General features: G+C 47.9%; 2 protein-coding genes across 3 annotated transcripts in view; one reads left to right on the top strand and one right to left on the bottom strand.

Annotated features, from left to right (window-relative positions):
• ADGRA2 (adhesion G protein-coupled receptor A2) overlaps positions 1–19,665 on the top strand; it is a 115,065-nt gene extending 95,400 nt beyond the window's left edge. Inside the window, exons 9-19 of the mRNA XM_083713441.1 lie at positions 1,479–1,674; positions 2,064–2,213; positions 5,012–5,173; positions 6,168–6,377; positions 8,246–8,450; positions 10,227–10,435; positions 11,053–11,180; positions 11,503–11,626; positions 12,305–12,450; positions 12,842–12,931; positions 14,031–19,665. Of these exons, the coding sequence (XP_083569567.1) occupies positions 1,479–1,674; positions 2,064–2,213; positions 5,012–5,173; positions 6,168–6,377; positions 8,246–8,450; positions 10,227–10,435; positions 11,053–11,180; positions 11,503–11,626; positions 12,305–12,450; positions 12,842–12,931; positions 14,031–15,267 (2,857 nt within the window). The 3' untranslated portion in view covers positions 15,268–19,665. The remainder of the gene's footprint in view (positions 1–1,478; positions 1,675–2,063; positions 2,214–5,011; positions 5,174–6,167; positions 6,378–8,245; positions 8,451–10,226; positions 10,436–11,052; positions 11,181–11,502; positions 11,627–12,304; positions 12,451–12,841; positions 12,932–14,030) is intronic.
• On the bottom strand, positions 19,662–25,747 carry LOC310832126 (transcription factor IIIB 50 kDa subunit-like). 2 transcript variants are annotated; one of them, XM_083713686.1, is made up of 5 exons: positions 25,665–25,747; positions 23,425–23,587; positions 23,179–23,238; positions 22,176–22,497; positions 19,662–21,462 (listed from the first exon to the last, which is right to left on the bottom strand). In XM_083713686.1, exons 2-5 carry the CDS (start codon positions 23,576–23,578, stop codon positions 20,754–20,756), a joined length of 1,245 nt encoding a protein of 414 aa, XP_083569812.1. In that variant the 5' UTR covers positions 23,579–23,587; positions 25,665–25,747; the 3' UTR covers positions 19,662–20,753. The 2 variants fall into 2 exon arrangements, with proteins under 2 accessions (XP_083569812.1, XP_083569811.1); XM_083713685.1 differs by having other exon boundaries at positions 25,504–25,668.
• Positions 25,748–26,935: the final 1,188 nt, after the last annotated feature.

The raw sequence follows: 26,935 nt of genomic DNA on the forward strand, positions 1-26,935 counted from the left end.
TGAGCAGCACGGAATCCACAACTACCTGGCTGTGTGGAAAGGTCCTCAGACTGTGGACGGGGGAACCGTACAGTTGAGCACATCTCCCATAAAGAGCCAACAGCCACCAACCATCTTACACATGGAAAGTTAATGTGGAGGGGGAGAAGGATCTGTAGCTCGCTCTCTTATCCCCACCCACCCCATATGTTGAATTATTATTTTAAAATTCAGGGGAGCATCCAAACAGAGTGGTTCAGCCATAAGAGGAATGTACTTCTCATAGGCATCTAGCCAGTGAAAAGGACTAGTTGGGCCTTTGGTCAAATCCAGCAGGGTTCTGTCTCTGGTGCCCTCCAGATGTTCTGGCTGTCCACTCACATCAGCCCCGGCTGGCATTGCCAATGGTCAGGGATAACAGGAGTTGCAGCCTAGCGACGCCTGGAGAACATCAGGTTGGAAAGAGCTTTCCTGAACCCATCGGTACCCAGCTAGTCCCCTGTTCCCTCCACCCTCCTGGTCTCCCAACCATCAAGTCACACCCTTCCCCATCCCTGCTGTCATCTCATGCTCCCTTCAACTCCTCCTGCGCAATCTCCTCCTGCCTCCCCTCCAAACAAGTCACCCAATGGGCTTCCCATTACAGAAGCACTCCCTCCAAATGGCCACCTTGTCAGTTTGCATTTCTTGGTACAGAAAGTCTGATGTGTTGAGGTCTTTCCTATTCTAATTAGTTCAAGAGGGTTCTGGAAGCTTATCTGCGTGAAAGAAACAAGCAGAAGGTTCATGATGTTTGGGTTATTCCTTCTGAGAAGCAGAGTACAGCTGGTTTAAACTTGTTCTCTTATCTCTTTCTGTCAAGGTCATGCTGACTATAATAGTAAGGCCAGAAGGAGCCTGGGTTTCACTTTCTGTTTCTATCTCTTTTCCTTCTGGTGTGGTGTTCTGTAGATAGGATGCTTAGCGTTAAGGTTTATACTTATTACAGTGGTACCTCTGGATGCGAATGGGATCCGTTCCAGAGCCCCATTCGAATCCTGAAGCGAATGCAACCCGCGTTTGCGGGTTGCAATTTGCTGCCTCCGTGCATGTGCGTGACATCATTTTGACCGTCTGCACATGCGCGAGCGGCAAAACCCTGAAGTAACACACTCTGTTACTTCTGGGTCGCCGTGGAGCGCAACCCGAAAATGCTTAACCTGAAGTTACTTCAACCCGAGGTATAACTGTATAAGTTACTGTAAGTTTAAGTTAAGTCTGCTGCAACTGGATTTCTTATGGACAGGGCCAATCCTGAATGTATTGGATTTGTGACCATTATGCTCATTTGCCTTCAGTAGCACTAAGCTCTGCTGGATGAAATGCAATTGCCTCTGGTCTATTTTTTTGGAATTCTGCAATGTGTTTAAGTTTTTTACTCTGCTAACGATACGTTGGAGTTCTGCTCTGGATCATATTGAGTAGAATTCATGACATGCCTCTCTCCCCCCTGCCCGCAGGTGGCCACGCACCTTGGCTGGCATCACCGCCTACCAGTCATGTCTGCAGTACCCCTTCGCCTCTGGGAACGGGGGGCCCGGCTTGGAGAAGCAAGCGTGGAGGCGCTGTGACCGCACAGGCCACTGGGAGGAAGGGGACTATTCCCACTGCTTGTACACCAACGATATCACCCGTGTCCTCTACACCTTTGTGCTGGTGGGTTGCTTCGTGGGGTTCCCCTGTCATTGCCAGGGGCTTGCCCTGCCCTCCCTTGCAGCTGCACAGTTGGCATGGCTATGCCAGCTCCCAGCCAGCCATGCCTTCAATGTCCTTTTCTCTGTTAGGAGTGGTTGGCCTGGCCCAGAGAAGCAAATGTGGAGGCCCTGCAATATTGTCTTATATACCCTGCTCTGACTGGCAGCAGCTCTCCAGGGTTTCAGGCAGGGGGTATTCCCAGTCCTGGGTGGAGGCACTAGGGGTAGAACCTGGGACCTTCCTGCAGAGCAGGTGCTTTGCCGCTGAGCATAACACCTGGGCTACCTCTCTTATTTTATGTATCAAGCACTATGTTGACATGGGGCCCAACCCCTTTTCTGTGCTCCCAGATGCCCATCAACGCCTCCAACGCCCTGACCCTGGCACACCAGCTGCGTGTCTACACAGCCGAGGCGGCAAATTTCTCGGACATGATGGATGTCATCTACGTTTCCCAGATGATTGAGAAGTTCACTGGTTACGTGGACCAGATTAAGCAGGTAACTGAGTCAGATTCAATTCAATTTTCAATTCTTTATTTATACGACTATTAGCCCATCAAGTATGTACGAACATAAGAGCACAGAAGCATAAAGACCCATATATCTAACAACAGAAGGTGAACACCACGATGCAAGGGTGGGTCATTGAGCAGTGACAAATAACAGCTTGGGGCCCGGAAAGATCCAAGGGGCGGTTCACAGAAAAAGGAAAACTGGAGACGAGATCCATTATGCACTCTCATCATAACTGTCCGATTAGTTTTTGTTGTTGTTGTTGTTTTTTGGTGGTTTTTGTGTGTGAGATAACCGCATTCAGGAATCTCGCCACCTGCAGAGTTACAGAAGGATCTGTATCCTGCAAAAGCAGTGCGGCATGTGACTCAACAGACCTGCCAACCAAGCGCAGTAAAGCAGGACTCAAGAATTTAGTCCTGGCTATGCTATGTAGGGGACAGTTGAACATTATATGTGGAAGAGATTCAACTGTTTTAACTGAGTCATGTGTAACAGCATTCCTACGTTCTTTGCTTTTCCCAAATGCAATGCAGGGAGCAAGCTGCTTGCCTGCGATTCCTGTTGTCTTTTCCTCTGTGCCTCAAAACACAGAGGATTCCCTAGACAGAAACCTTCCACATGGGGCTACCTTTGAAGGTGATGTGGAAACTGCAACTAATCCAGAATGTGGCAGTTAGACTGGTGACTGGGAGCAGCCGCTGGGACCATATAAAACCAGTCTATGCTGGTTCCCAGTACGTTTCTGAGCACAATTCAAATTGTTGATGCAGACCTTCAAAGCCTTAAACGGCCTCAGCCCAGTATATCCGAAGGAGCGTCTCCGCACCCATCATCTTGCCCAGACACTGAGGTCCTCTCACAGTGGTTCCCTCACTGTGAGAAGCGAAGTTACAGGGAACCAGACAGAAGGCCTTTTCGGTGGTGGCCCCCTCCCTGTGGAACGTCCTCCTGTCAGATGGCAAGGAGATAAATAATCATATGACTTTCAGAAGACATTTGAAGGCAGCCCTGTTTTGGGAAGCTTTGATATTTTGGTGTGTTTCTTTATACCTGGTTGGAAGCAGAGTGGCTGGGAAAACGCAGTCAGATGAGTGGGGTAAAATAAATAAACTAATAATAATAATAATAATAATAATAATAATTATTATTATTATTATTATTATTATTCTCAGAGCCACAGGCCCATAGTGGTTTTTTTATATATATTATATTTGTTTTTTAAAAACCACCAAAACACAAACAGTGAAACCCCCCAAGCGGCTGATACATTAGGTATGCAATATTCAATAATATACATATTCAACAATATTCAATAATAACATATTCAAATCAACCATATGTACACTTCCATATACCTTAACACTCCTCCCTCCACAAGGTTTATTTAACTTTTAACATTTTAATTGCCCCAAATTGTTCAAACCTACCCAAATAATTCAGTATCTTCTCAAACCAATCCTCCTATTTCTCACTGACCTTAAACCCTTTCATTCTGTGTATCTTCACAGTTAGATATTCTAAAATTATAATATTATTCAGTTCCCCCCCCCCCATTGGTTCACCCCTAGCTCTTCTGGATTTTTCCATTTACTTGCTATAACCTATCTGGCTGCAATTACCATCAATTTTATCCATTTGCATTCCTCTTTCCGTAGTGGTGGATTGGAAGCAATAGTGGACAAGGCCCTGATGCCTCACAGCACAAAGTTGTTGGGAATGCCAGGTTGTGCTCAGGCCTCGCTTGCAGGCTTCTTAAAGCCACCTGGTCTCTTTAAGAACAGGAGTCTGGACCAAGATTGAGCAGGGTTCTAATGCTGGGTGGATGGGGTGTCGCTTCCATGTCCTGTGCATTGTCCAGAGCGCTCTTTGCATTTAAAGCAGGGTGGGGAAGCTGAGGTCCTCTAGACAGGCTTCGAAATTAGCAGGGCATCAGGCGCATTTTGCGCCTAAAGATTCTCCATTAGCGAGCACCTCAAAAAGTCTGGGTGCCATTTTTGTGTGTGCCTGGCTGACACTCAAGGATTACTGAAATGTATGTGTTTTGAAGCCTCATAGTATATCTTAAGGATAGACAATATGTTAAGGAGTTTAACAATAAAGAGTAGAGTGTTTTGAGCTGAAGTATGGTACCAATACAGTGATACCTCGGGTTAAGAACTTAATTCGTTCTGGAGGTCCGTTCTTAACCTGAAACTGTTCTTAACCTGAGGTACCACTTTAGCTAATGGGGCCTCCCGCTGCTGCTGCACGATTTCTGTTCTCATCCTGAAGCAAAGTTCTTAACCCGAGGTACTATTTCTGGGTTAGCGGAGTCTGTAACCTGAAGCATCTGTAATCTGAGGTACCACTGTATTTTTATTGTAAACACCAAATTAAACATTTCTGCTTAAAATGTGATATTAACGATGTGTCGCTTATGTGAATTGCATATTAATTCATGCTTATCAAAATAATAAATAAAAAGTGTTGCTGATCTCCCCGTCCCCCATCCCGCCAGTGGCCACTAGACATTCTGTTTTGGCGCCCACAACCCAGGTCCCAGAAGCCATTTGGCTCCTAGCTTTTCTACCCTAGTTTCTATCACTGCCTTCAGACGCTGATGGACTCCTAGCCCCACCAACCCCAGGCAGCATGGCACAAGAATGCTGGGAGCTGAAATCCAGCAACATCTGAATGGCCGCAGGTTCTCCGTCCCTGATTTAAATCATCTCTTTTGCTGCAGCCCTGGGGTTTTCCCAGCAATGCCTTGGAAGATCTCACCCTTGTCTGCCTTCCCGCAGCTCACGGACGTCATTGTGGAGATGGCCAGCAACATGATGCTAGTGGACGACCACGTTCTGTGGATGGCTCAGATTGAGGACAAGGCTTGCACCAGCATCGTCCGCTCTCTAGAGAAGATTGCCGCCTACACTCTCAGCACCAGTTCTCAGTACATAGCCGTGGTAGGTCACACCGAGAGATGTTCAGATGGGGAGGGGAGGGTTTTGGGCTGTTTGGAACTAAGGAACACGGGCGGCACGGACACACCCAGTATTCTTGGGCAGCTGCTGGGGACCAAGCACTTTGACAGGGCTCACCAGTGCTGACAGTCAGCTCAGTTACCCATCCAGCAACCTGTCCATGGACTTATCTGGGAGCTGCCTGCCATTTTGAATTTCCCACAGTGCCTTGGAGCGGCCACGGTAGTATTGTGGGAACTTGAAATGGCGACTGGTACCACCAGCTACGCTTGGAGAGAGCAAGGGAATGAGGGATGGAGGAGGTCACTGCAGGGCAATTTATTAAGGGACTTGTTGAACTTGGAACGAATCAATCGGAGGAATAATATTAAGGTGTGGGTAGTAAGAAATATTCATATTGAGACAAAAGGGGTAGTTGCAAGTTAACAGGGGGGACGGACGGACACAAGAGTGTGGATCTGTGCCACCATGCCTAACAATGATACTCTTTACCTGGGAGTAAAAAATGGGGGAGAAATACGATTTAAATGAGAATTTACCTTATTCACACTTCCTGAAACAATATGAAAACCGAAACACCGCCTTCCTCAAAATTTGCACTTTTGCAATGCAGCTGTCCCACCAAGTAATGTCTACCCCCCCCAAAAAAAATTGCACATATTGGGGTAAAGCATGCATAGAAATGGGTATATTAGTGAAAATAATGCACAGAAAATGCGTTATATTGGAGAAAATCACTGTGCAGATATGTGAGTCTTAGGCAAAATTGCATACAAACATGCCGTTATATTCAGAAAAAGGCGCACCAAAATGCGATGAACTTTCGGGAGGGCTTTAAAAAATAAGTATATAAATAAATTGCAAATGGATGGGAAGAACTAAGCTTAAGACAAGGGAAAGTGGAAAGGACAGCTTTGCCCATCGCTCCCTGGGAGGCATCCCAGGTCTCACAAGTCGGGTACCTTTGCTTTGGCAGAACACGAGGAACATCGCTTTCGAGGCCTACCTGATCAAGCCAGACAGCTATGTGGGCCTGAGCTGCACGGCCTTTCAGAAGCGCGAGGTGGTGCTCAGCAGTCGGCCTCACCGGCAGGAGCGATATGCCGAGTCCCTGGCAGACCAGCAGCTGAAGTTCCGGTGTGCCACGGGGCGGCCAAACATCTCCCTGGCCAGCTTTCACATCAAGGTGAGGTGGGGAAGGGCAGGGTCGGGTGGATAAAGGAGAGGAAAGGATCTTGGCAAAGCGTTATAGGATAAAGTAAGTAGAGCAGAAACCCAGGCAGCCCTCGCTTGGGCAGGGCAAGTGCAGATGAACTGCATTCAGAGAGTCTGCTACTCAAACCAGACCTGGAGTGGGAGATCCATGATCAGGTCTCACAACGTGCTTTGGGCTAAAAGCAACCACTGAGTTGAGAAGGAGGCATTTGGGTCAGCACCATAACAATGGGGGGAAAGGATTTGGGAACATAGAAAGCTTCCTTATACAGTGTCAGACGGTTGGCGTATGGAGACCAGTATTGTCTACACTGACCGGAAGCATTTAGCTAGGATTTCAGAACGGGGTCCTTCTCAGCCCTCCCTAGAGATGTCAGAGATGGAACCTGGGACCTTCTGTAGGCAAAGCAGAAGCTCTGCCACTAAGCTGGGTTATTTCTCAAACCTCCCCCTGCCATGCTTTGTACGGAGCAGAATGTAGCTGTCTTTCAGATGTCGCACTACTCCAACTTTTGCAACACAATTTTGGGGCTTAAGGAGAGTACCAACCTGTATGTTAGGGTGAAATGTGTTTAGAAAAGTTTGAGAGGAAATCTGTTGAGAAACGCATATTTAAAAACAAATTCTCATGCAGTTTGTTTTTAAATAAACAGACAAATAAATGGTCTGTAGCCATCTTAGCTTTACTCAGAACAGACCCTTTGAAATTAATGGGCCCAAGGTAAAGGTAAAGGGACCCCTGACCATTAGGTCCAGTCGCAGACGACTCTGGGGTTGCGCGCTCATCTCGCTCTATAGGCCGAGGGAGCCGGCGTTTGTCCGCAGACAGCTTCCGGCTCATGTGGCCAGCATGACTAAGCCACTTCTGGCGAACCAGAGCAGCGCATGGAAATGCCATTTACCTTCCCACCAGAGCGGTACCTATTTATCTACTTGCACTTGACATGCTTTTGAACTGCTAGGTTGACAGGAGCAGAGACTGAACAACAGGAGCTCACCCCGTCACGGGGATTCAAACCGCTGACCTTCTGATCGGCAAGCACTAAGCTCTGTGGTTAGACCACAGCACCACCTGCATCCCAAGTTAGACATGCCCAGGGGTCAGCAACCCGCGGCTCCGGGGCCGCATGTGGCTCTTTTACACCTTTGCCGCGGCTCCGGGGCGGATACTAGTGAGGGGAGGAGGCGCAATGTGCGCCCCGACACTCCCCACTGTGGCGGGCGCTGTACTGGCTGTGACGTTGCATGGGGGCGGTGTGTGCGTTAGTCACACACCGTCCCAACGTCACCTTCCCACCCACCTGCCCGCTACATTGTAAGGGGCATGTACGCTGGTCACAGCATTGAAAGGGGGCATGTATGCTGGTCACTGTTTTGAAGGGGAGTGAAGAACACACACACAAAAAGGTAACTTGTTAATTTAACATTTATTTCTATGAGGAGTAATTCTGAGGGGTCAAACAAAGAAATAATAAAAAGTGACAAAAAAGTTATTTTTATAATGACGAGTTTTGCGGCTCCCAGGTTTTGTTTTCTTCAGAAACGGGTCCAAGTGGCTCTTTTTGTCTTAAAGGTTGCAGACCCCTGGACATGCCCATTATCTTTAATTAGTCTGTGTGGGACTGGCATTGGCTGCAACCCATTGTAACTTAATGCAAAGAAAGGAAGGAATGGGTTTATGAATGAATGAAAGGGTGGGGGTGGGCTACTCCAGCTGTACCTGGCAACGTGGACAAGAAACTGAACTGGTAGAAGTTCAAGTTTCCTGCGTGTGTCCCCAGGCTGGGACTGGGTTGTCGTTGTTTTGCTGGGTGACCCCTTTGTTCCCTGTCCCATCAGAACAGCATTGCTCTGGCCTCCATTCAGTTGCCTCCTGGTCTCTTCTGCCCGTCGGCTCCTCCCTACCCCTCATCTCACAAGTACAAGCTGCAGTTCCTGGCATTCCGCAACGGCAAGCTCTTCTGCAGCACTGGAAACTCTTCACACCTGGCAGATGATGGCAAAAGGCGCAGTGTGGCCACTCCGGTGATCTATGCAGGAACACGTAAGGATCCCAGTGCCCGGGCAGTGGCTGTATGGAACAGGCTGTATGTCCTGCCTCTTTTGGTTTGGCTAGTCAACGTGGGGTCCTTCAGATGGGTTTTTGGGGGGTGGGGAGCTCATCTTCCCTAAACACAGGCCACACTGGCTGGGGATGATGGGAGTTGTAGTCCAAATCATATGGAAGGTAAAGGTAAAAGACCTTTAAGATGGTTAAGTCCAGTCAAAGGCAACTATGGGGTGTGGCACTCATCTCGCTTCAAGCTGAGGGAGTCGGCATTTGTCCACAGGCAGCTTTCTGGGTCATGTGACTAGCATGACTAAACTGCTTCTGGTGCAACAGAACACCTTGATAGAAACCAGAGTGCACGGAAACACCATTTACCTTCCCACCACAGTGGTACCTATTTATTTACTTGCACTGGTGTGCTTTTGAACTGCTAGGTTGGCAGGAGCTGGGACCGAGCAACGGGAGCTCATTCCATCATGGGGATTCGAACCGCTGACCTTCCGATCAGCAAGCCCAAGAGGCTCAGTGGTTTAGACCACAGTGCCACCCGCTCTCCACGCTGGTTATTCCTGCCTCAAAGGGCATTGCTTAAGAACCCGTGTCTGAAAGCCAGCATTCATACTGTTTGTCTTTCCTTTAAGAATGAGGAAAGTAATAACCAGATGAAGCAGGCAACTGCTCAGGAAATAATGAATATATTATTGTCAGGGGTTCAGGAGCAGAGGCACAGGGGAGAGGGGAAACGGAGAGCGAAGGGGAAGAATCTGAGGGCAGCGTAGGGGAGTATGACAGTGGCCCGAGAGATTCCATGAGCTTCTCCAGCGATTCGGAAGATTCCCAGAGGGGGGCGCCGATGGCCAGGGCAAGGGGGGTCCCAGGGGGAACGCACCAGAAGCAAGGGGCCAGCGGGGACTCCCAAAGCAGCAGCGGGAGATCAGGACCAGTTCCCCCACCAGAGCGTAGTGGGGGGGAAGAGTCTCATGTATCAGGGCCAGCGTCCCCTCCAGTAGGGAAAGAAGATGAGTACGGGCTGACCACGCCTCTATCAGGGAGTGAGGGAACGGAGGGGAAGTCAGGTCCAGCTAGCCCCCCTGAAGGGGGAAGCAGTGACAGGAGGGGTGTAACGGTCAGGAGAAAGGTTGCCGGCTGGGCGCGCGCGCCAAGTTCAAATGTACAGGCACGCAGGACGGCAGAAAACCCGGATTGGGAACCAGGTCCTAAAGCCCGCCGGAGGGAGGGGGAAGACTCAGGGGACTCAGCGTCAGAAGAGTCTAGAAAGGGCAAGACCCCAGTGGACAGGCGGACCCAGAGGAGGAAAGAGCAAAGGAAGAGGTGGAGCAAGGCTAGAGTCTTAAACTGGTGTCTGGGGGGAGGAGATTCAGACGGAGCTTCAGCGGTCTAGAGTTCAAGACGTAGAGCTGCGCGCCGCGGCTTTGAAATCGAAACTGAACTTCAATAAAGACTTTTGTATATAACAAGAACTGGCGTTGGTCCTTTGTGAGCTGGGACCTCGGGCAGCTCTGACAATTATTATTATTATTATTATTATTATTATTATTATTATTAGGTGTTAGGGGAGGGATAGTACTCTAACCCTCTCTGTTGTGCAAGACAGCATCTGTTCCGCTCAGCCTGAAGGCAGCTTGCAGCCTCTTTTTTTTTAAAAAAAAAATATTTATTAAAGTTTCAAAAAAGTTACAAGAATAAGAGGGGGGGAAAAGAAAAAGAAGCAAAAGCCTCTTTGCCCATTCCTCGTTTGGTCTTCCTCAGATGGCTGTGGAGCGAGCAACTTCAGTGAGCCCGTCGTCATCTCGCTGCGGCATTTGGGCGAGGGCACAGACCGCATGGCCGCTTCCTGGGACTTTGACGTGCTGGCTGGGTACGGGGGCTGGAGAGCTGAAGGCTGCCAGCTGATTGGCCTGGAGCCCAACATCACCACCGTCAGCTGCCGGCACCTTGGCAACGTCGCTGTGCTGATGGTGAGGCATGGGGGTGGGTGGGCTGGCCCACCTAATCCAGCGCCCACCCAGCCCAAGGGAGGTTTGGGTTGCTTTGCCTTGCTATATTCAGCTAAGGCTGCCATGCAGGTAGTGATCTCTCCACAGGAGCTGGAACACCGAGATCCCCCTCAGTGCTTTAATTTAAATTAAGCTGCCTTTATTTCTAACCACTGCGCTCTGTTGGACCTTATTCAAAGTGTTGGTGCTGACCTTTAAAGCCCTAAACGGTATCAGCCCAGTATACCTGAAGGAGTGTCTCCACCCCCATCGTTCAGCCCGGACACTGAGGTCCAACTCCGAGGGCCTTCTGGCGGTTCCCCCCCTGTGATAAGTGAGGTTGCAGGGAATCAGACAGAGGGCCTTCTCGATAGTGGCTCCCGCCCTGTAGAACACCCTCCCATCAGATGCCAAGGAGATAAAGTACTACACAACTTTTAGAAGACATCTGAAGGCAGTCCTGTTTTGGGAAGTGTTTCATAGTTGAGGCTTCCCTCCCCGCTCTGTGTTTTGTTGGAAGCTGCCCAGAGTGGCTGGGGTAACCCAGTCAGATGGGCAGGGTATAACAAATAAATTATTATTATTATTCTCAAACACAGGAACTGAGCAACTTTCCACGTGAGTCCCCGAGCCCAGCTGAGGTGCTGCACCCTGTCATTTACAGCTGCACTGCCCTCCTCCTCCTGTGCCTCTTCGCCACCATCATCACGTACATCATCAACCACAGGTGAGTATCCTGCCCCATCTCCCTCGCCTGGCCTCATCCTGCCCCCATGTCCTTGGCTTCTTACTTGCAACAAGGCCAGCGGGTGTCCCTGCCTGCCAGCTTCTCCCACCTCCTCCTTTGTTTCAGTGTCAACTTTGTAGGACTCAGCAGGGGGGAGGATGGGGATTGATCCAGAATTCACTGTCCTTGGCCGCGAATCTACCTGCTGTTGGTGTACCTTGCCTTCTGCCCTACCTGCCACAATGGGCACCAGCCACCGCCGGCCTGTGCTCCTTCCTCGGCTCCTCCACCCACCTTCCTTTTGTGCCTGTTTTTCCCGCAGCACCATTCACATCTCCCGGAAGTGCTGGCACATGCTGCTCAACCTCTGCTTTCACATTGCCATGACGTCGGCCGTTTTCGCAGGGGGCGTCACCCTTACCAACTACGTGGTCATCTGCCAAGCGGTGAGTATGTCAGCAATGTATAGGCAACACGATGACCCTGTACATACGCAATAAACAATCTTTTATAGAATTCCTTCAAACCATAACAAGTCTGAAATGATAGATTTAGTCTTAAAGTCTCTGAAAATCTTTAAATGAAGCGAGGTACCAGACTTTGTACGATGAAAGACAAGCTGTGAAGCTTTGTGTATTCAGCAAATATGATGTCCGACACTGAAGAGTGATTCTGGATATAGACTACTGTCTCGTAGAATTCTTCGTCAGCGTGGTGGGAGGATATAGAATTGCTTTATAAACCCATCTTATTTCGAATGAATGTATGTAAATGAAAATATAAAATGATGTGGAGCAGTGCTCATGTAATAATGTAGTCACTCCTGAGTATGGCAAGGAGGACCTCATCCTGTGGGCAAGCGGTTGTCTTTCCAGTGGCACACTGGTGTTGCACCCAAAGGAAACAGCAGCAGGCTGCTTTTGCCTCTGTAAGAATGCCCCGTGGGCATGGCATCACATTATTAAATGGAATAAATAACACGGAGATGGCATCACTGCCGACAGCGTTCCTGGAAGCGCCATTGTCATGGGGCATTCCGTCCCAGATCTGGCAAGTGTCTCCCAGCCCTTGAGTGCAACTAACCCACAGGAGATGACTGTGTCCTCTGCCTTTACTCTCTACAGGTTGGCATCATTCTGCACTACTCTGCCTTGTCGACTCTTCTGTGGATGGCGGTGATGGTGAGAGTGATCTACAAGGAGGCCACGTGGAAGGCACCACAGCAGCAGGAAGGGGAAGCCCCCCAGCCAGCCCCCCGCCCAATGCTACGGTAACGAGGGAGAAGGTCTCGTAGGGAGGGAGCTGTAGGCTGCGGGAGACGCCCCTGCTCCAAGTTTACAAAACTGGGTTCAAGAGGAAACGAGTCACGATGGCAGTAATGATTCTGAATACCAGTTACTGGAAACCACCAAAGGGGAGAGTGCTGTTGTGCCCAGGCATCTAGCTGGCCTATGTGAGAACAGGATGCTGGACTTGACAGGCCACTGGCCTGATCCAGCAGCCCTTCTTACAAGGCAACTCTTGTGCCTTTGGGGAGTGGATTGCTCCTTTTTGAACTAAGAGAGGGGGACTTATTCTCTCCGTCTCCAGCCCGTGGAAGGTTTGCAGGTATAATTCCCACATCCAGGAGATCAACAGTAGTGACTTTCTTTGTGTTTCAGATTCTACCTGATAGCTGGTGGGATCCCCCTCATCATCTGTGGGATTACAGCAGCAGTCAATATCCATAACTACGGGGATCATGACTCCTAGTAAGTAATCCAAAATGCTCCTTTTTATACAGCAAGGCTTCATGTGTTGGGACCCCATTTAGGGGCAGGACTTTGGAAAACTGGTAGCATCTCACAATTCCTGGGATAGATCAGGACTAGCCAATGTTGCTCCTTCCACCTATTGCAGGACTCTCATCAGATCCAGCTAGTGTAGCCAATGATCAGGAAAGATGGGAGTTGTACTCCCTCCCCAAAAATCTGGAGTCCAGCATATTAGCTGCTGATGGGCTTGATGCTCTTAGTGTGCCTCTTTCAGCACTTCCTTCTGGACTCAAATCAGCGCCACCTCCCACAGAGAACAAGGCCTACAGTGGTTACTCTTCCTTCTCCTCTCGCTGTTTCATGCTTGGAGAAGGCAAGGCAAGGCAAGAGGCTTCAGGGATTAGCATAGAGTCACCCTACTAAAGCATGGGACTTGACAGGCAGCTATGCCAAGCCCAGGCACCAAATCTTTGTAACACTCCTATGGTTAACTCCTGTTTGGGAAATACATAACAACCAAGCAATGCAGTAATTATTAGCCACAGGAGGGGCGCATGGTGCACGGTTTCTCTGCCAGGCAAGGTGCAAAGCCCTTCTTTTGCAACCTGTGAAACATAAATGTGCAGAGTGGTTTTTTTAAAAAAACTGGCCAACCGCCACCCGCCCATGACTCCCGAGCCTCCCCCAATTAGTCAAAACAAAGGAGGAATGGGAAAGGAGATTGGGGGAGGCTCGGGCGTTGCGGTTGGGCGGCCGTTGCCCAGTTTTTTTAAAACTGCGCCTTTATGTTTCACAGGATGCAAAAGAAGGGCTTTGCACCTTTATACAATATGCATGTGTGCTTGGGCCCAGGGTCTTTTGCCTCACCATCCCCACCACTGACTCAGCTAAAAAAAAAAAGAAAAGAAAAAGTGGCCCGATTCATTGAAAAAAAATCTGGTAACCATATTAGCAACAAATGGAGGGGCATGGGGCTTTCCATTGCTGTGGCAGACCTTTGGGTTAATCTCCCAGGACTCACCCTACATTCTCCCAGTTACTTCAGACCCACTTGATAGCTCTGCTGAACCTTCCCCCTCTCCCCATTCCCCTGCAGTTGCTGGTTGGCTTGTCAGCCAAGCATTGGGGCCTTCTACGTGCCTGCGGCTTTCGTCCTGCTCGTCACTTGGATTTACTTCCTGTGTGCTGGAATCCGATTGCAGTGCCAAGCCAAGAACCCCAAAGAGGCGCCCAAACCCCTGGAAATGCGTCAGCGGCTGGGTGGCAGCAGCAACCTCTTGACAGACTCGGGGTCCATCTTGGTCACGCTGAATTCTACCCCGCACAGTGCCGACATCGATGGCGTTTACTCTTTAGGGGTGCAGTTCTGGGCTCTTGTCATCACCCATTTCCTGTACATCACTCTCTGGACCTTCGGGGCCATGGCAGTGTCCCAGCGCTGGTTCCTCCTGAAGGTCACCTTCAGCTGCTTCTACGGAGTCACGGCTGTGGCGTTGGGGCTCTTCATCTTTGCCCACCACTGCGCACGCCGCCGAGATGTGCAGGGCTCGTGGTTCGCCTGCTGCCCATCTTACAGAAATGCTTTGCCCATGCAAGCCTATGTGCACCCAGGAGTGGGAGTGGAGGACGGCTCCCAGGTCTTCATTGGCTGCAGCCCCGAGGCGGCTCAGTCCATCAAGTCCTCCTCTTCCCCCAGCAGCAGCAATTCCGCCCCGGGGCCTTGCAAACTCAACAACCTGCAAGTGGCCCTCGGCCAGGCAGATGGCAGCCCTTCGCAGACAGCCTGCTATGAGGACGCCGAGCCTTGTAATAGCAAGAGCACCCCGCCGGCCAGGTACGCCAACAACCTGCACGGCCGCAGCAGACACCACAAAAGCAGGACTAAGCAGTACCGGGAAGGGAAACACCAGCAGCGCCTGAAGGCTCTGCGGGGGCCTTCCTCGGAGCACCCTGCCAGCGAGAGCGGCAGCCTCCCCACCAGCCACTCGGAGAGCTACCAAAGCAGTCGGAACAGCCCTCTGAACAATCGGCGCCACGGGGTGGTCCCAAGCCTGGAGTTGGCCCTGACGCAGTCCGACTTGAGCGACGGCAGCGGCGGCCACCACCACGGGGCAGACTTCAGCCAAGGCCAGCGGAGGAGCACCAGCCGAGACAACCTCAAGCACCAGGCCAATGCCGCAGCGGAAAAAGAGACTAAGAGGCGCTCCTTCCCCCTCAACACGGCCAATCAGAACGGGGGCCTGAAGGGCAGCGAGTACGACATAAACCTCACCGGGGCTGACAGCGCAGCCGGCATGAAAACGGGTCTCTGGAAGAGCGAGACGACTGTGTAGGGAAGGGTCAAAGGGCCAGGGGGCTGGAGCAGGTTTCCCCAGCCTCGGGCAGGAATTAGCAAGGCATCTTGCAGAGGCTGATGGTGTGCACTATGTGGGACTTGGGCAGTGTCTGGTTGACCACGTTCCCAGACCCCCTGCCCTGCAGTCGAGAGGAAAGGTCACCTGACATCTGAGTTGCAAGGGGGCAGGGTAGGGAGAGGGCACGTGCATCACATCCTAGGAACCACACCATGACCTCCATCACCTATATCCTGTGCACCAGGTGACTCGGCTGCTCTTTGTTCCTGGGGATCTTTTCCAGTCCCCACCGAACGAGCAGCGGTGGCCTAATTTGTACGGTGAAAGACAATCATTTGTTCTGGAGCATTGCAATCTATATTATATCCCTTCTGCATGTCACTTAGATCCTAGGTGCTTTTTTGTTTTATTTTTTTGGTATGGCATACCAAGGAAAGCAGTGTTTATAAGCTGAAATCTCTAGCGTTATATGTACATATGTATAGGCAAAATTGCTATCCATTTGAAGTGCCTACACATTTTATGTTAAAGCCATCAATGTTGTGTCAAAGAGCTCTCGCCTTCTCCACTCCCCCCTCCTCCAACATACCTCAAGGCCAGTTCTCATGGCTACTCTGTGGCTCATTGTTGATGCAGCCAACAAACCAAATTGATTATTTTTGACACAGCTCCAAAGCTGGAGACAGTTGGTCATTTTTAACAAAATTGATGGTAGTAAGGCAGAGGCATCATTGTGCTCATGGGGCTGACCAAGGAGGTGGCTCAAACCATGTTGGTCCTTTTAAGTATTTTTTTTTTGGGGGGGAGCACTTTTAAACACCTTTGAAACATTCCCATCTGCTTAGTTCCAAGGGGGGCAGGGACAGTCCACTGTTTATGGGTGTTTTATCAAGTCAATGAGCAATCGCATGACCAAACTCCTACTGAATCTGCTACGTCAAAAATGAGCTCCATGTAGCCATCTAAGTCCTTGGGCTCTTTCTCAAAAGCAGCAATCCCTGCCAGCAGGCTGATCACTCCTTGCCCACGCCAGGCAGAGGACTTCTTGCATTGTATTTTGCAATCCCACAGATAATTGCACTTGTTAGACATGGAAAAAACTGGCTGTGAGAATGTTGTTTTCTAGTCTGGCTGACCTCAGACACACACCCTTCCAAGCTTGTAAAGCTGTACCTACACTTTCAGAAGACAAGGAAAGATGAGAGAGGTTCAGAAGAAGAGGAAAGATTGTCAGTCTTGACTGAGGTCAAGGTGGGTTGCACCAATGACATCAACCTTTTAAAAAGTTTTTTTTTCCTGTTAAAAAGAACGGGGTGGGGGCAAATGCATTAAATGTTCAGAGGAGGAATTGGGTCAACTGCAGATAAAAGGGCACATAGAGGGTCAAATCAAAGTGGATCTGTAGTTAAAGGTGAGTCTTGGGCTCTGAAACAACTGAAGACTAGGGTCAGGGAAAGAAGATGATGTGCAATATCCCGGCATGAGCTTTGTCTTAGAATTGTTTAATAATAGCAGCAGCAAAAAGACCACCACTCCTCCTGCCTCTGAATTAGGCTGCTGAAGTTCCTGATATATTGCAAGTAGATTTATGCTTGTAGGGTACCAACAGGCAGGCAGTTGGTGCCACCTTCGGAGTCATCATTTTGCATTTGACTCTAGACTGGCTCCAGTTGGTAGACCAAGAAAAAATCCAGTAGGGGTCAAGATAGATGTCTGTTCACACCTGGTCTAAGCCACTTCATGTCAAGCATGTAGTTCATTAGGAGGCCGCAGTCTGAGCCTTTTGCTCCATTCTTCTCCTCCCTATCCATAGCCTTACAAAACCTGGTGCAAGGCGCATGACCCCTGAAGGTCACACTGAGATGCAAAGTGGAAGAGGGCCTCAGCATGATGCAGTGCAATAAGCCATTTCCCTCCACCCTAAGAGGGAGCAAATGTAGCTTTTTAGTGACCATATTTAGCCCACTGAATTACAGAGCTAATGTAAGTGTTTATTTCAAAAGCCATAGTCAAAACACAATCAAGCAAAATATCAGCTACAAGTGGGCTTACCTCACTTTCATTGCATGTACTTGGCCTTGCAGAAAAAAAGAAAAAGGGGAGCACAGCTTCTTTGTTTTTATGACACACACTGTACGGCAGTTTTTCTATCCATGTTAGAGGGCCAACACCACCCAATCATTTAACTGCTCTTGCACAAGGAACCCAAGTGTTGTTCACAGAGACAGGACACATGTCCTTAATCTACTCAAGTCTGCAAAGACTACAGCTTGCTTTTGGGGGGGAAGCAAGTTCTCTTCTTTCCTGTTTCTCTCCTTTCTACTCACTGATAAACATCTGGATTTCCAAGTTTTTTGGAGAAAAGTGCATGTTTCAGGGTGTGGGAAGGTGTGTTGTTAATTTAAATCAACATGGAACGCATTGTGCAATTGGCTCACAGACTGGCCAACAGAACAGAGACAGGAACATTTCAGTGGGCGATCAAAGGCTATTGGCAAAGCACTTGGATCATATAAATCACACCCACGTTTTTGCAGAATTAAAACAAGCCAACCCGCTATAAATTCCGACCAGGCAGAGAGATTCTTTTATTATTTAGGATCATTGTTGTGCATTGTTTAGAGAGAAGACTTGTGAGGGCTTTCTGTTCACACCCATAAACCATTATGATACCCAGATGAGTGCTGGCAGTAACGCTGCTGGGGGTGTAGAAGTTGCTTAAAGCAGCAGAGTGAGAGGGGCAAACATATGGGAAGCTAAAAAGACGACAGAGGAATTTGTAGTATTGATGATTGGGTGAAAAATCCAGACAGGCGCTTAGAAATGCTGTCTCCTCACACTCCGGCCCCATTGACCTCCGAGGACAGGCTGCCACCTTCTTCTGCATCATTTATGCGATACTAACAAACATTGGCTCATGAGCATGAACAGTGAGATCTTATGAGAGCCACAGATGTAGGAGGACTAAACATGTTGTTTTTCCTTCCGTTGAGTTCGTTAGATGGGTTTTCCATATTTGGGAAAGGGGAGGAGCATCCAGCTCCTAAAGACGTAGGCATCCCGCAAGGAGGCTGTTCCCATGTGGGTGTGTCTCACGAGGCCAGCTTAACATCTGGGGCTTTTTTTTCAGCTGGAACTCAGTTGCAGCACCTCTCTGGTGGGCTCCATTGCCATTCTAAGAGAACAAGGGAGGCGTTCATTGTGAGTTCCGGCACCTCTTTTTCTAGAAAGGTAGCACTGAAACATCTGTGGGGTAAATGCATAGAAAAGCACTTCCCACAAAGGGCACCTGTGTGTCAGAAGCGGCTGAAGAATATATTTGTCCATTTTCAAGGGTTGTGTGCAAGAAATCTGAACAGGCCAGGCTCCCTGCACAGGCCCCTCTTCTCACTTTTTGCAATTTATATCACAGGCAATAACAAACAGCTGCTAGAAGAGGAAGCACATTCACAACAGTAAGTAATGAATGCAAGCGGGGGGGGGGGGGGGGATGCCAGGAGATATCTCCACAACAGAACCATAGCCTTGAGGGAAGACACAAACTGGGTACTATAAATAAATGTATAATTTTTACGCACACGTGTTGAAAATTCTTACTGCTCCTTAGAAATCAACTGTGCAGTGCTTACTAAAAATAAAGTCTTTATTCTGAACATGGCAGAAGATCAATGTACTCCTATAGACAGGCAGGCATACGCAGTCTCCTTGTCAGTAAAACACCACCTACCTCGAAAGGAGCTGCAAGGATTGTTTTGGTCCTCATGCTATTGGTTCCACCAGTCAAACAGGCAGAGCCATAGGCAATCAGTAGGATCCACAGTGGCTCTAAGAGCTGGCATGGAAAGTTGGAGCCCTTAAAGGGCCATGAAGCACTTATTACCTCCCAATCCCTGAATCTTCCAAGAACTGTTCCTCCTCCTCCTCCATCACCTCTTTTGCAAATACAGTGGTTTCACAATTGCTTCCTCCTATTTAGCTTGAGAGCAGATCTATTCTCCTTTACCTTACCTCTGAAAATTCCTTCTTGGTTTTATATTTTTTATATTTAAATAAAGGCCTAAATCATTTATATGTCAGTACTACAACCCACATGATATTGCCGATGCTGAACTTGTTATATATGCTTGCTACACTGAAAACAGTATTATCAGAAAAGCTTTGTATTATTACCTTATTTTGTCTGTTTACATTATGAGCAAATGACATATCACAAAAGAAAGCTTTTTGAGTGACAACTGTGCCAAAGAACAGAGAGCTTTTTTGAGAGACAACTGTGCCAAAGAAAGCATTTAATAGGGCTTTTGCATTTTATAAAAATGAAGTGTTTCTAGCAGATGTTTCTTGTTTAATATATTAAAGATTTGCAACATCCAAAAAGTTATCTATTGCTTTCTTACTCCTCTGGCTCTCTTGATACCTCACACAGTTCAGTATCTGGTTGGTCATAAAGTCATCTTTTAAAAATCAAATCTGGCAGTAACAAGAGTTTGGCCACAGTTACAGAGCAATAAACGGAATTGTGTGGCAACAATTTGAGCAACTGAACAAATCACATATGTCATTAATGTGACATACAAGCTTGTCTCTCAACATGCATGTAGGGACAAAAATTAACTAAGCAGCTCCATTAATCAGAGCGACTGACTCACCACCTATCTTGTGACATGGGTCTGATGTTCAGGATCCACCATACCATGTTCTATAAAGAGATGCTTGCAAAGCCATAACTTTTTCTTCTGGATCTAGGTTTAAAGCATGCATGTCTGAAACAACTTGCAATTAGATTTTCACACTTCTCTTCCACTCTCCCGTGCCTAACTATGAGGACCATAAATAGACCAGGCAAACACTCATTCAAGTCAAACGCCAACTCAAAGAGGTATTTGTTGCTCAGGCTGGCTGACTGCCTCCACCCAACCCTTCAAGAGTGGATACTACTTCTCACCCAGAGATACGCATGGAAGCCTGCCAATCTTTACACCAAAAGTTGTCCTAAACAGCATGCAAAACACTGCAATGTGGCCACTTCCTATACCTCTTGTCAGAGTTGAAGGGAAACAATCACACAACCTCGCCAACTGGTGACTAGTGGTCCCTACCAGTAACCAAAGTTATCCAGGCCACCCAAACCTGTCTTCAATTATTACCACAGTAGGGTGGAAGGAGCCATGCCTGAAGGATGCGGGAGGTTCTTAGTGGGACAGGAGAGCTGGGGGGGATCACATCTGGCAACCAATGAAACCCTTTGCTTCAGACAGTACATAGGTAGACAAGTCTAAAAAGCCCAGGACACAAATTTTCACAATCCTCTAGTGGTTATGATGGCTCATTTACCAGAAGTAATGTATTTAGCATTAACTTTGGAAGTGTAAACTCTATTCTTACCAAACTAAGCCTCCTAGAGCAAAATATGTATCAGAAAGCTATTGCTTGCAAGCCTATCTGAATCACCTGCAGCTTCGAGGTCACAGGCACGCTTGAGCCTTGCTAAACATCTCCTTTTCTTCTGGAGTCCGGATATACTGCTCTATCTCACTGTCTAAAATGGGCTCATCCCCAGTGATAGCAGAATCTTCAAGGCTTAGCTCAGGAGTTCGTAGCCTCTTTGCGGGGTTCAAGACGCAGGGTGGGAGCAAAGGTTTCCGCTTGCTGAACTTCTGCTTCTCTCCTGAAAGGGAGGCCTCTTCTACTGTTGCAGCGCTCTCACCTATTAGCTGCAGTGGCGCAGCTGCTGAGTTTTCTAGGTCACGGTCTTCCGTAGTATCCACGATGCGGAAGGCAGCCTGTAGAAGCACACGGCGGTGCCGCAGAAGGTCACCGATGTACTTTGCCACGCTCCGACGGTCCACTTTCAGCACTCGCAACCAGCCCAGCTGAGAAGCCATTTGCAGGAGGATGTTATGTAGCTCCTTCAGTCTCTGGTGGGCTGGCCGGGGAGCCTCCATACCAGCAAGCTTACAGAACTGAGAAAGGGTGCAAGTGAGGCGATCGACAGGCCGGAGAGACTGCCAAGCCAAGAAGGCTGCTGCTGTCACTATGGGGATGGGGTGCCGGCCGGTCACCAGCCACGTGTCGCTGGCAAGTTCCACCATCTGCATAGTCCTTGCCACCAGCTGCTCCTTTTCTTCCACAAACTTAGTCGGGACGCTGGGCGAATTCTGGAAAATCTTGAAGCTGGAAAGATGAAAATCAAACAAGCCATTTAGATAGACTGCCTTGGGTTGGGAGATGTGGCAGGATGGAGAAGACAAATAGATGAAAGAGGGACATGAGCAAAATAAAGCATTCTGTCAAAGGGCAAAGGGCAGAAGGCCCTGCATTTTCCAAGGATACCAAAAAGGCAAGCTGAGCAGCTTGAATCAAAAAGGCAAGCATCTTCCATTAACCAGCACTATGTGGACAGGGCTGAATTTACACTCTTCCTAACTTGTGCTCAACAAAATTCTGTTTGTTGACTTCTTGCACTTAATAATAATAGGAAGGATTTCCAAGCAATTACGGGATTGGTAGCAGGAGCAGAATTCACAATTCTGAGAATTATTTGTTTAAAAAAGGAAGTTTGCTGCCCCTGTGGCTAAAGAGAAAATCCTGGAACTGCCTGAAGTGCCTCAGATGAAATCTCAGAAATCAGGGAGTTGGAGTATACATGCACATATGAAAATACCCATTTCTTCCATGATGGAAGCACACACAGTGTTCCTAGGAAGTCTGACATCCAAGCACTGACCACACCCATCCCTGCTGAACTTTAAGAAGCTTGCTGTTTCATCCAATCAATATACCACACAGTCCATATGATACTTGTAAATTCTGTCTCTGAAATATGGAAATTGCACACCAACTTTGAGAAGTATTGTCAAGGAAAGGGCATAAGAACTTCAACATACCTGTTGAGGTGGGTTTTCACCATATCCATCAAGCTGAGAGTAGGCACATCCAGTGCCAGTTCCTTCAGGAAGCGTAGATAGGTCTTTGCAAACAACTCCTTGTCTCCATAGAGCAGCAGGCACACTGTGCCCATGGTCAGGGGCCAGTTGTGCTGGCGGCAGGTCACAAAGACGCAACAGCCCACAAGCATCTCCTTCTTCTCCAAGCTGACTAAACTGAAGCAGGGACGTTTGATTGCCTGCTGGTAATAGGACACGGCTGTATCTTCAAACAGAGAAGGAAGCCGCAGAACTTTGCAGAGATCCCGAACACGTTTGACTCCTGTGGGGGAAAATACCACAGCAGTACTTAAGAAATGTTTCCACATACACATTTATCAGTGACAAATCTAACCGCAGGGTAGGTCTTTGCCTGTATGAAGCTGCCCATATACTAAGATAATCTGTGGAGGCTCTGTTTCACATGCTCCCACTTTCAGAGGTTAGATGGGTGGCAATCATGGATAATATATTTTCAATTGTGGTAGTGTAACTGGAGTGTCCAAACCAAGCCTACTTTGGCTTTTTTTGGATATTATGGAGAACTTTTTTAAATGAAAGTCTTTGGGGGCTCTAATTGAGAATGGCTGTTAGTATTGCTGTTTCAACTTCACATTTGATTTTAATTTGGTTTTTAGTTATGTATCGATTTTTATTTTTTGCAGCTGCACACACAATTATAATAGCCATTTAATGGTAACAGAAACAGACTGGTCCAGGGTTAACCAGTCTGTCAATGATTCAGCTGGGATTTGATAAGGCAGTCAAACTGAACTGTGGACTCTATGCACCTCTAAAACTCTAAAATAGGTTGTTTTGATGTTGGTCCCACAGCAAATAGGTAAGACTGTTTTAAAAAATGCAAAATTCTCTTTGCTTTTAGAAAGTGGAACAATGCAGCTCTTGTGGATGACAGGCACATTAATTTTCACAAAGCATCAAAAGAGTAATGCAGAATACATACCTCGCTGTACACAACGGCTCGTTTGCTCATTCTGACCAGTACTCCGTGAATATGTGACTTCTATGAGATAAAAACACAGATATCAGCCAAACTTTGGTCCAAGCTCTCAAACATGCACCCATTTTTAAACTGTTGAGTGGTGTAGGGCCTGTCTATATTTGAGAACTGCTTGCAAGTCGTATCTCAAATCCTATGTCTTTGTAAGATACAAAGAGTTTTGAGCTATTTTGCTATTCTTAGCCTCACCTTGTAAATGTTCTTCATCAGCATATGTGGTTGTGAGAAGCCCTTCAGTCAGAATGAAGCCACAGTCTGCGCACACCAGCTGGTTCTGAGCATAATGAGAGTCCTCTACAATTTCCAAGGAGCCACAGTCTGGACACTTCTTTTGGCTCGACATCTTAGCAGCCTGAAAGCATAAATCAGGTCCACAGTTGGTCACTGATATTTTGGTATTATTTAATTACTTCCATGTATTACATTTACCGTATATCCCACCTGTCCTTTGAAGAGCTCAAGGTGGTATAATGGTTCTCTCCCCACCCAATTTTTTTTCTCACAACTCTGAAATTAGTTGGTTGTATTACTACTACTAAGGGAGGCGGGTGGCGCTGTGGGTTGAACCACAGAGCCTAGGACTTGCCGATCAGAAGGTTGGCGGTTCAAATCCCCGTGATGGGGTGAGCTCCCGTTGCTTGGTCCCTGCTCCTGCCAACCTATCAGTTCAAAAGCACGTCAAAGTGCAAGTAGATAAATAGGTACCGCTCTGGTGGGAAGGTAAACAGCGTTTCCGTGCGCTGCTCTGGTTTGCCAGAAGCAGCTTAGTCATGCTGGCCACGTGACCCGGAAGCTGTACACCGGCTCCCTCAGCCAATAAAGTGAGATGAGCACCGCAACCCCAGAGTCAATCACGACTGGACCTAATGGTCAGGGGTCCCTTTACCTTTATTACTACTACTACTACTATTATTATTATTTGAGTTTATATACCATCTATACCTAGGGCTTTCAGGGCAGTTCAAATAATAGTATCAACCTAACCAGTTGGAATTACCCACAGAATTGCTGATTTTTTTATCATTTACTAAGTATTAAAAAGGTAAAGGTACCCCTGCCCGTAAGGGCCAGTCGTGTCTGACTCTAGGGTTGTGCGCCCATCTCACTTAAGAGGCCAGGGGCAAGCGTTGTCCGGAGACACTTCTGGGTCACATGGCCAGCGTAACGAAGCTGCTTTGGCAAGCTAGCACCAGCCGTTTACCTTCCCGCTATAAAGCGGTACCTATTTATCTACTTGCACTTAGGGGTGCTTTTGAACTGCTAGGTGGGCAGGAGCTGGGACCGAAAGACGGGAGCCCCCCCCGCCGCGGGGATTCGAACCGCCGACCATGCGATTGGCAAGCCCTAGGCGCTGAGGTTTTACCCACAGCGCCACCCGCGTCCCTCAATACTAAGTATTAAAGTATATCAAATTCTATTCGAAAACCACAGTCACTGCCGGGATGTTAGAAGACATAATAGGACACAAAGTATGGAGAAGACAGAAAAACAAAGTCTTTTTATTTCCCTCAAAATCAAGGTGTCTCCTAGCTTGAAGGCCTACCATACTCTCACATTTGAAAAGTATCATCATAAAATCAGTCTGAGGATTCTATAGTAGAGCTTTACATTTCTGAAAAGAACTACAAAGACTACCAGAGATTTGTGGGGGCTCTGTCTTCAGTTCTGATATGCAGAATGCAGTTTTGATTAGGAGGGGAAGGAAACGCTCTCAAAGTACTCAGCTCAAATTACATAGGGCCTGATCCTGTCTTGTCATTGGAAACCACTGTATTTAAAGACTGTTGGTGGGGGTGGGAGTGGACGGAGCCATGATGTGGGGCTTGCGGTTTTTCCTCTCGCATTTGAAGCACCACCAGCATTTCTATTAGAGTTTGATGATAAGAATATACCTAGCATCACGAACACATTTCTGGTGGCCTGGCAAGACTTGCCCCACAGCCATTCGCTAAACAAGTGCTTATTAATTTTAAAAAAGGGCACGGAGACAAAGCTGTTGTGGAAAGCTCCTCCTTTGTTTCCCCAGAGGCTCCTAAAGGCAAGTGAATAACGCCAGGGCAACCTGGAGTGCGGGAAAGGGGAAGAGATGTGAACTGCTGGCTGGTTAGGGGACACAGAAAAAAGAGGGGGAAACTGACTTGTGTGATTTCGATGATGCTGATGTAAAAATTGGGGTTTGGCTTTTACTTCCCAACTCCCCATGGGAGTCCCCTAAGTCCATGATCCATAACAATGGAGAGGAGGAGGAGGATTGCTGGCGGTGCTCACAGAATCAGCGGTAGTTGGAAGGGGGTTTCTGCTCACGCCACTCGCGGGTTGCATGCCCTCCAAAAAAATCCCATATCCCCCCCCCCCAAAAAAAAAAACCCGGCCTGTCTCCTAGACAGCCACCCAGGAGCCTCTTTCCCCCTTTACGCCGGCTGACTTACCTTCTCGGCGCCGCTTTCGCAACACCGGAAAAAGCCGGGGGAGCTTTTTCAAGAGGGCACACACTCCTTCCGGGCAATCCCCAAGGCAACGGGGCAATCGGGCCCAGACACGCTCCAACGCTAAGCGGCCTCCGGAAAGAAACAAAGGAGCGCAGGACAAAGGTTCCGCCGGAGCCGCTCAGCTCGAGGGCGTTAGAGATGCGGCGAGCCAGCCTTTTCGCAAAGGCTGGAGCATTTGTGTCTGGACTGAGGGGTTGTCAGATCTACAGGAATGAGTTGAAGTTCCAGCCTTTTAAGCTCCTTTTCTCGGAGTTTATTCTTGGAATTTAATAAATAAAAAATAAATAAAACAACACCAGGAAAGCTGAAGACTTCCTTTTCCATCTTTGTAGTAAATCGTCTATTAGCAGCCTCCCTTTGCCTCATTTTCACCCTATCTTTCCTGATCTTTCCTTTGCATTTTTCATTTAAAATAAGTTCCCCTTGGAATACTTGTAGATTTTTGAGTGGGTGAGACATCAGCTCCTTATGTAACAGGGGGAAATATTAATATCAACACGTAGGACTGGAGACATACTCTGCAAATCTAGCCATGTTGACTCAGGTTGTAGCCTTAATCTGGATTCAACCAAAATCTACCTTTCTGTGACTTAAATTTAGTTCTGCCCTCTAGGGAAGCAGAGAGCAAGTTTCTGCCCTATTCTTTGATGGTATTTCAAGAGTGCTATGGCAAAATACTGTCATATTCTGGATAGAACAATCAGGCCGATCATTAGCACTTTGATAATAGCTTCAGTGCTGTGCAGTTGCGCATGCTGAGGTTGTGAAACTGGCACCACATTTCCCAGACCTGATAAAATAATCCTAGCAGCAAAATGCTTCCACTTTGGGAGAACTGATGTTTATTAACAGTCAAACAGCTAAAACCTAAACCATTTGGTAAACCGAAAACATGGGTAAACAACAATTCTTGCAACAGCAAGTGGAACCTGAAAGTTTTACTGTGTGGTTGCAATTGCACAACTGTGCTATATGGGACCTGTGGCATCTCCAAGAGAAGTATTACAAGACACTCTCTTCCATTCCTAACCTAACTTGCACAAGCCCTCAACCTTCAGCAACCCTCATAGAAAGGAATGGAGGACTATAGAAACTTACATATGCACACACCATATAGTTATGAGCCATGCACTGCACACAAGGGAATTTGATGCTACGTTATTTAATGAACAAAATATGGATGAGCAAAACTCAAACCAGCAGATGGCGCC

Source organism: Podarcis gaigeae, assembly GCF_964106915.1.
Source record: "Podarcis gaigeae genome assembly, chromosome: 15".
NCBI lineage: Eukaryota > Metazoa > Chordata > Lepidosauria > Squamata > Lacertidae > Podarcis > Podarcis gaigeae.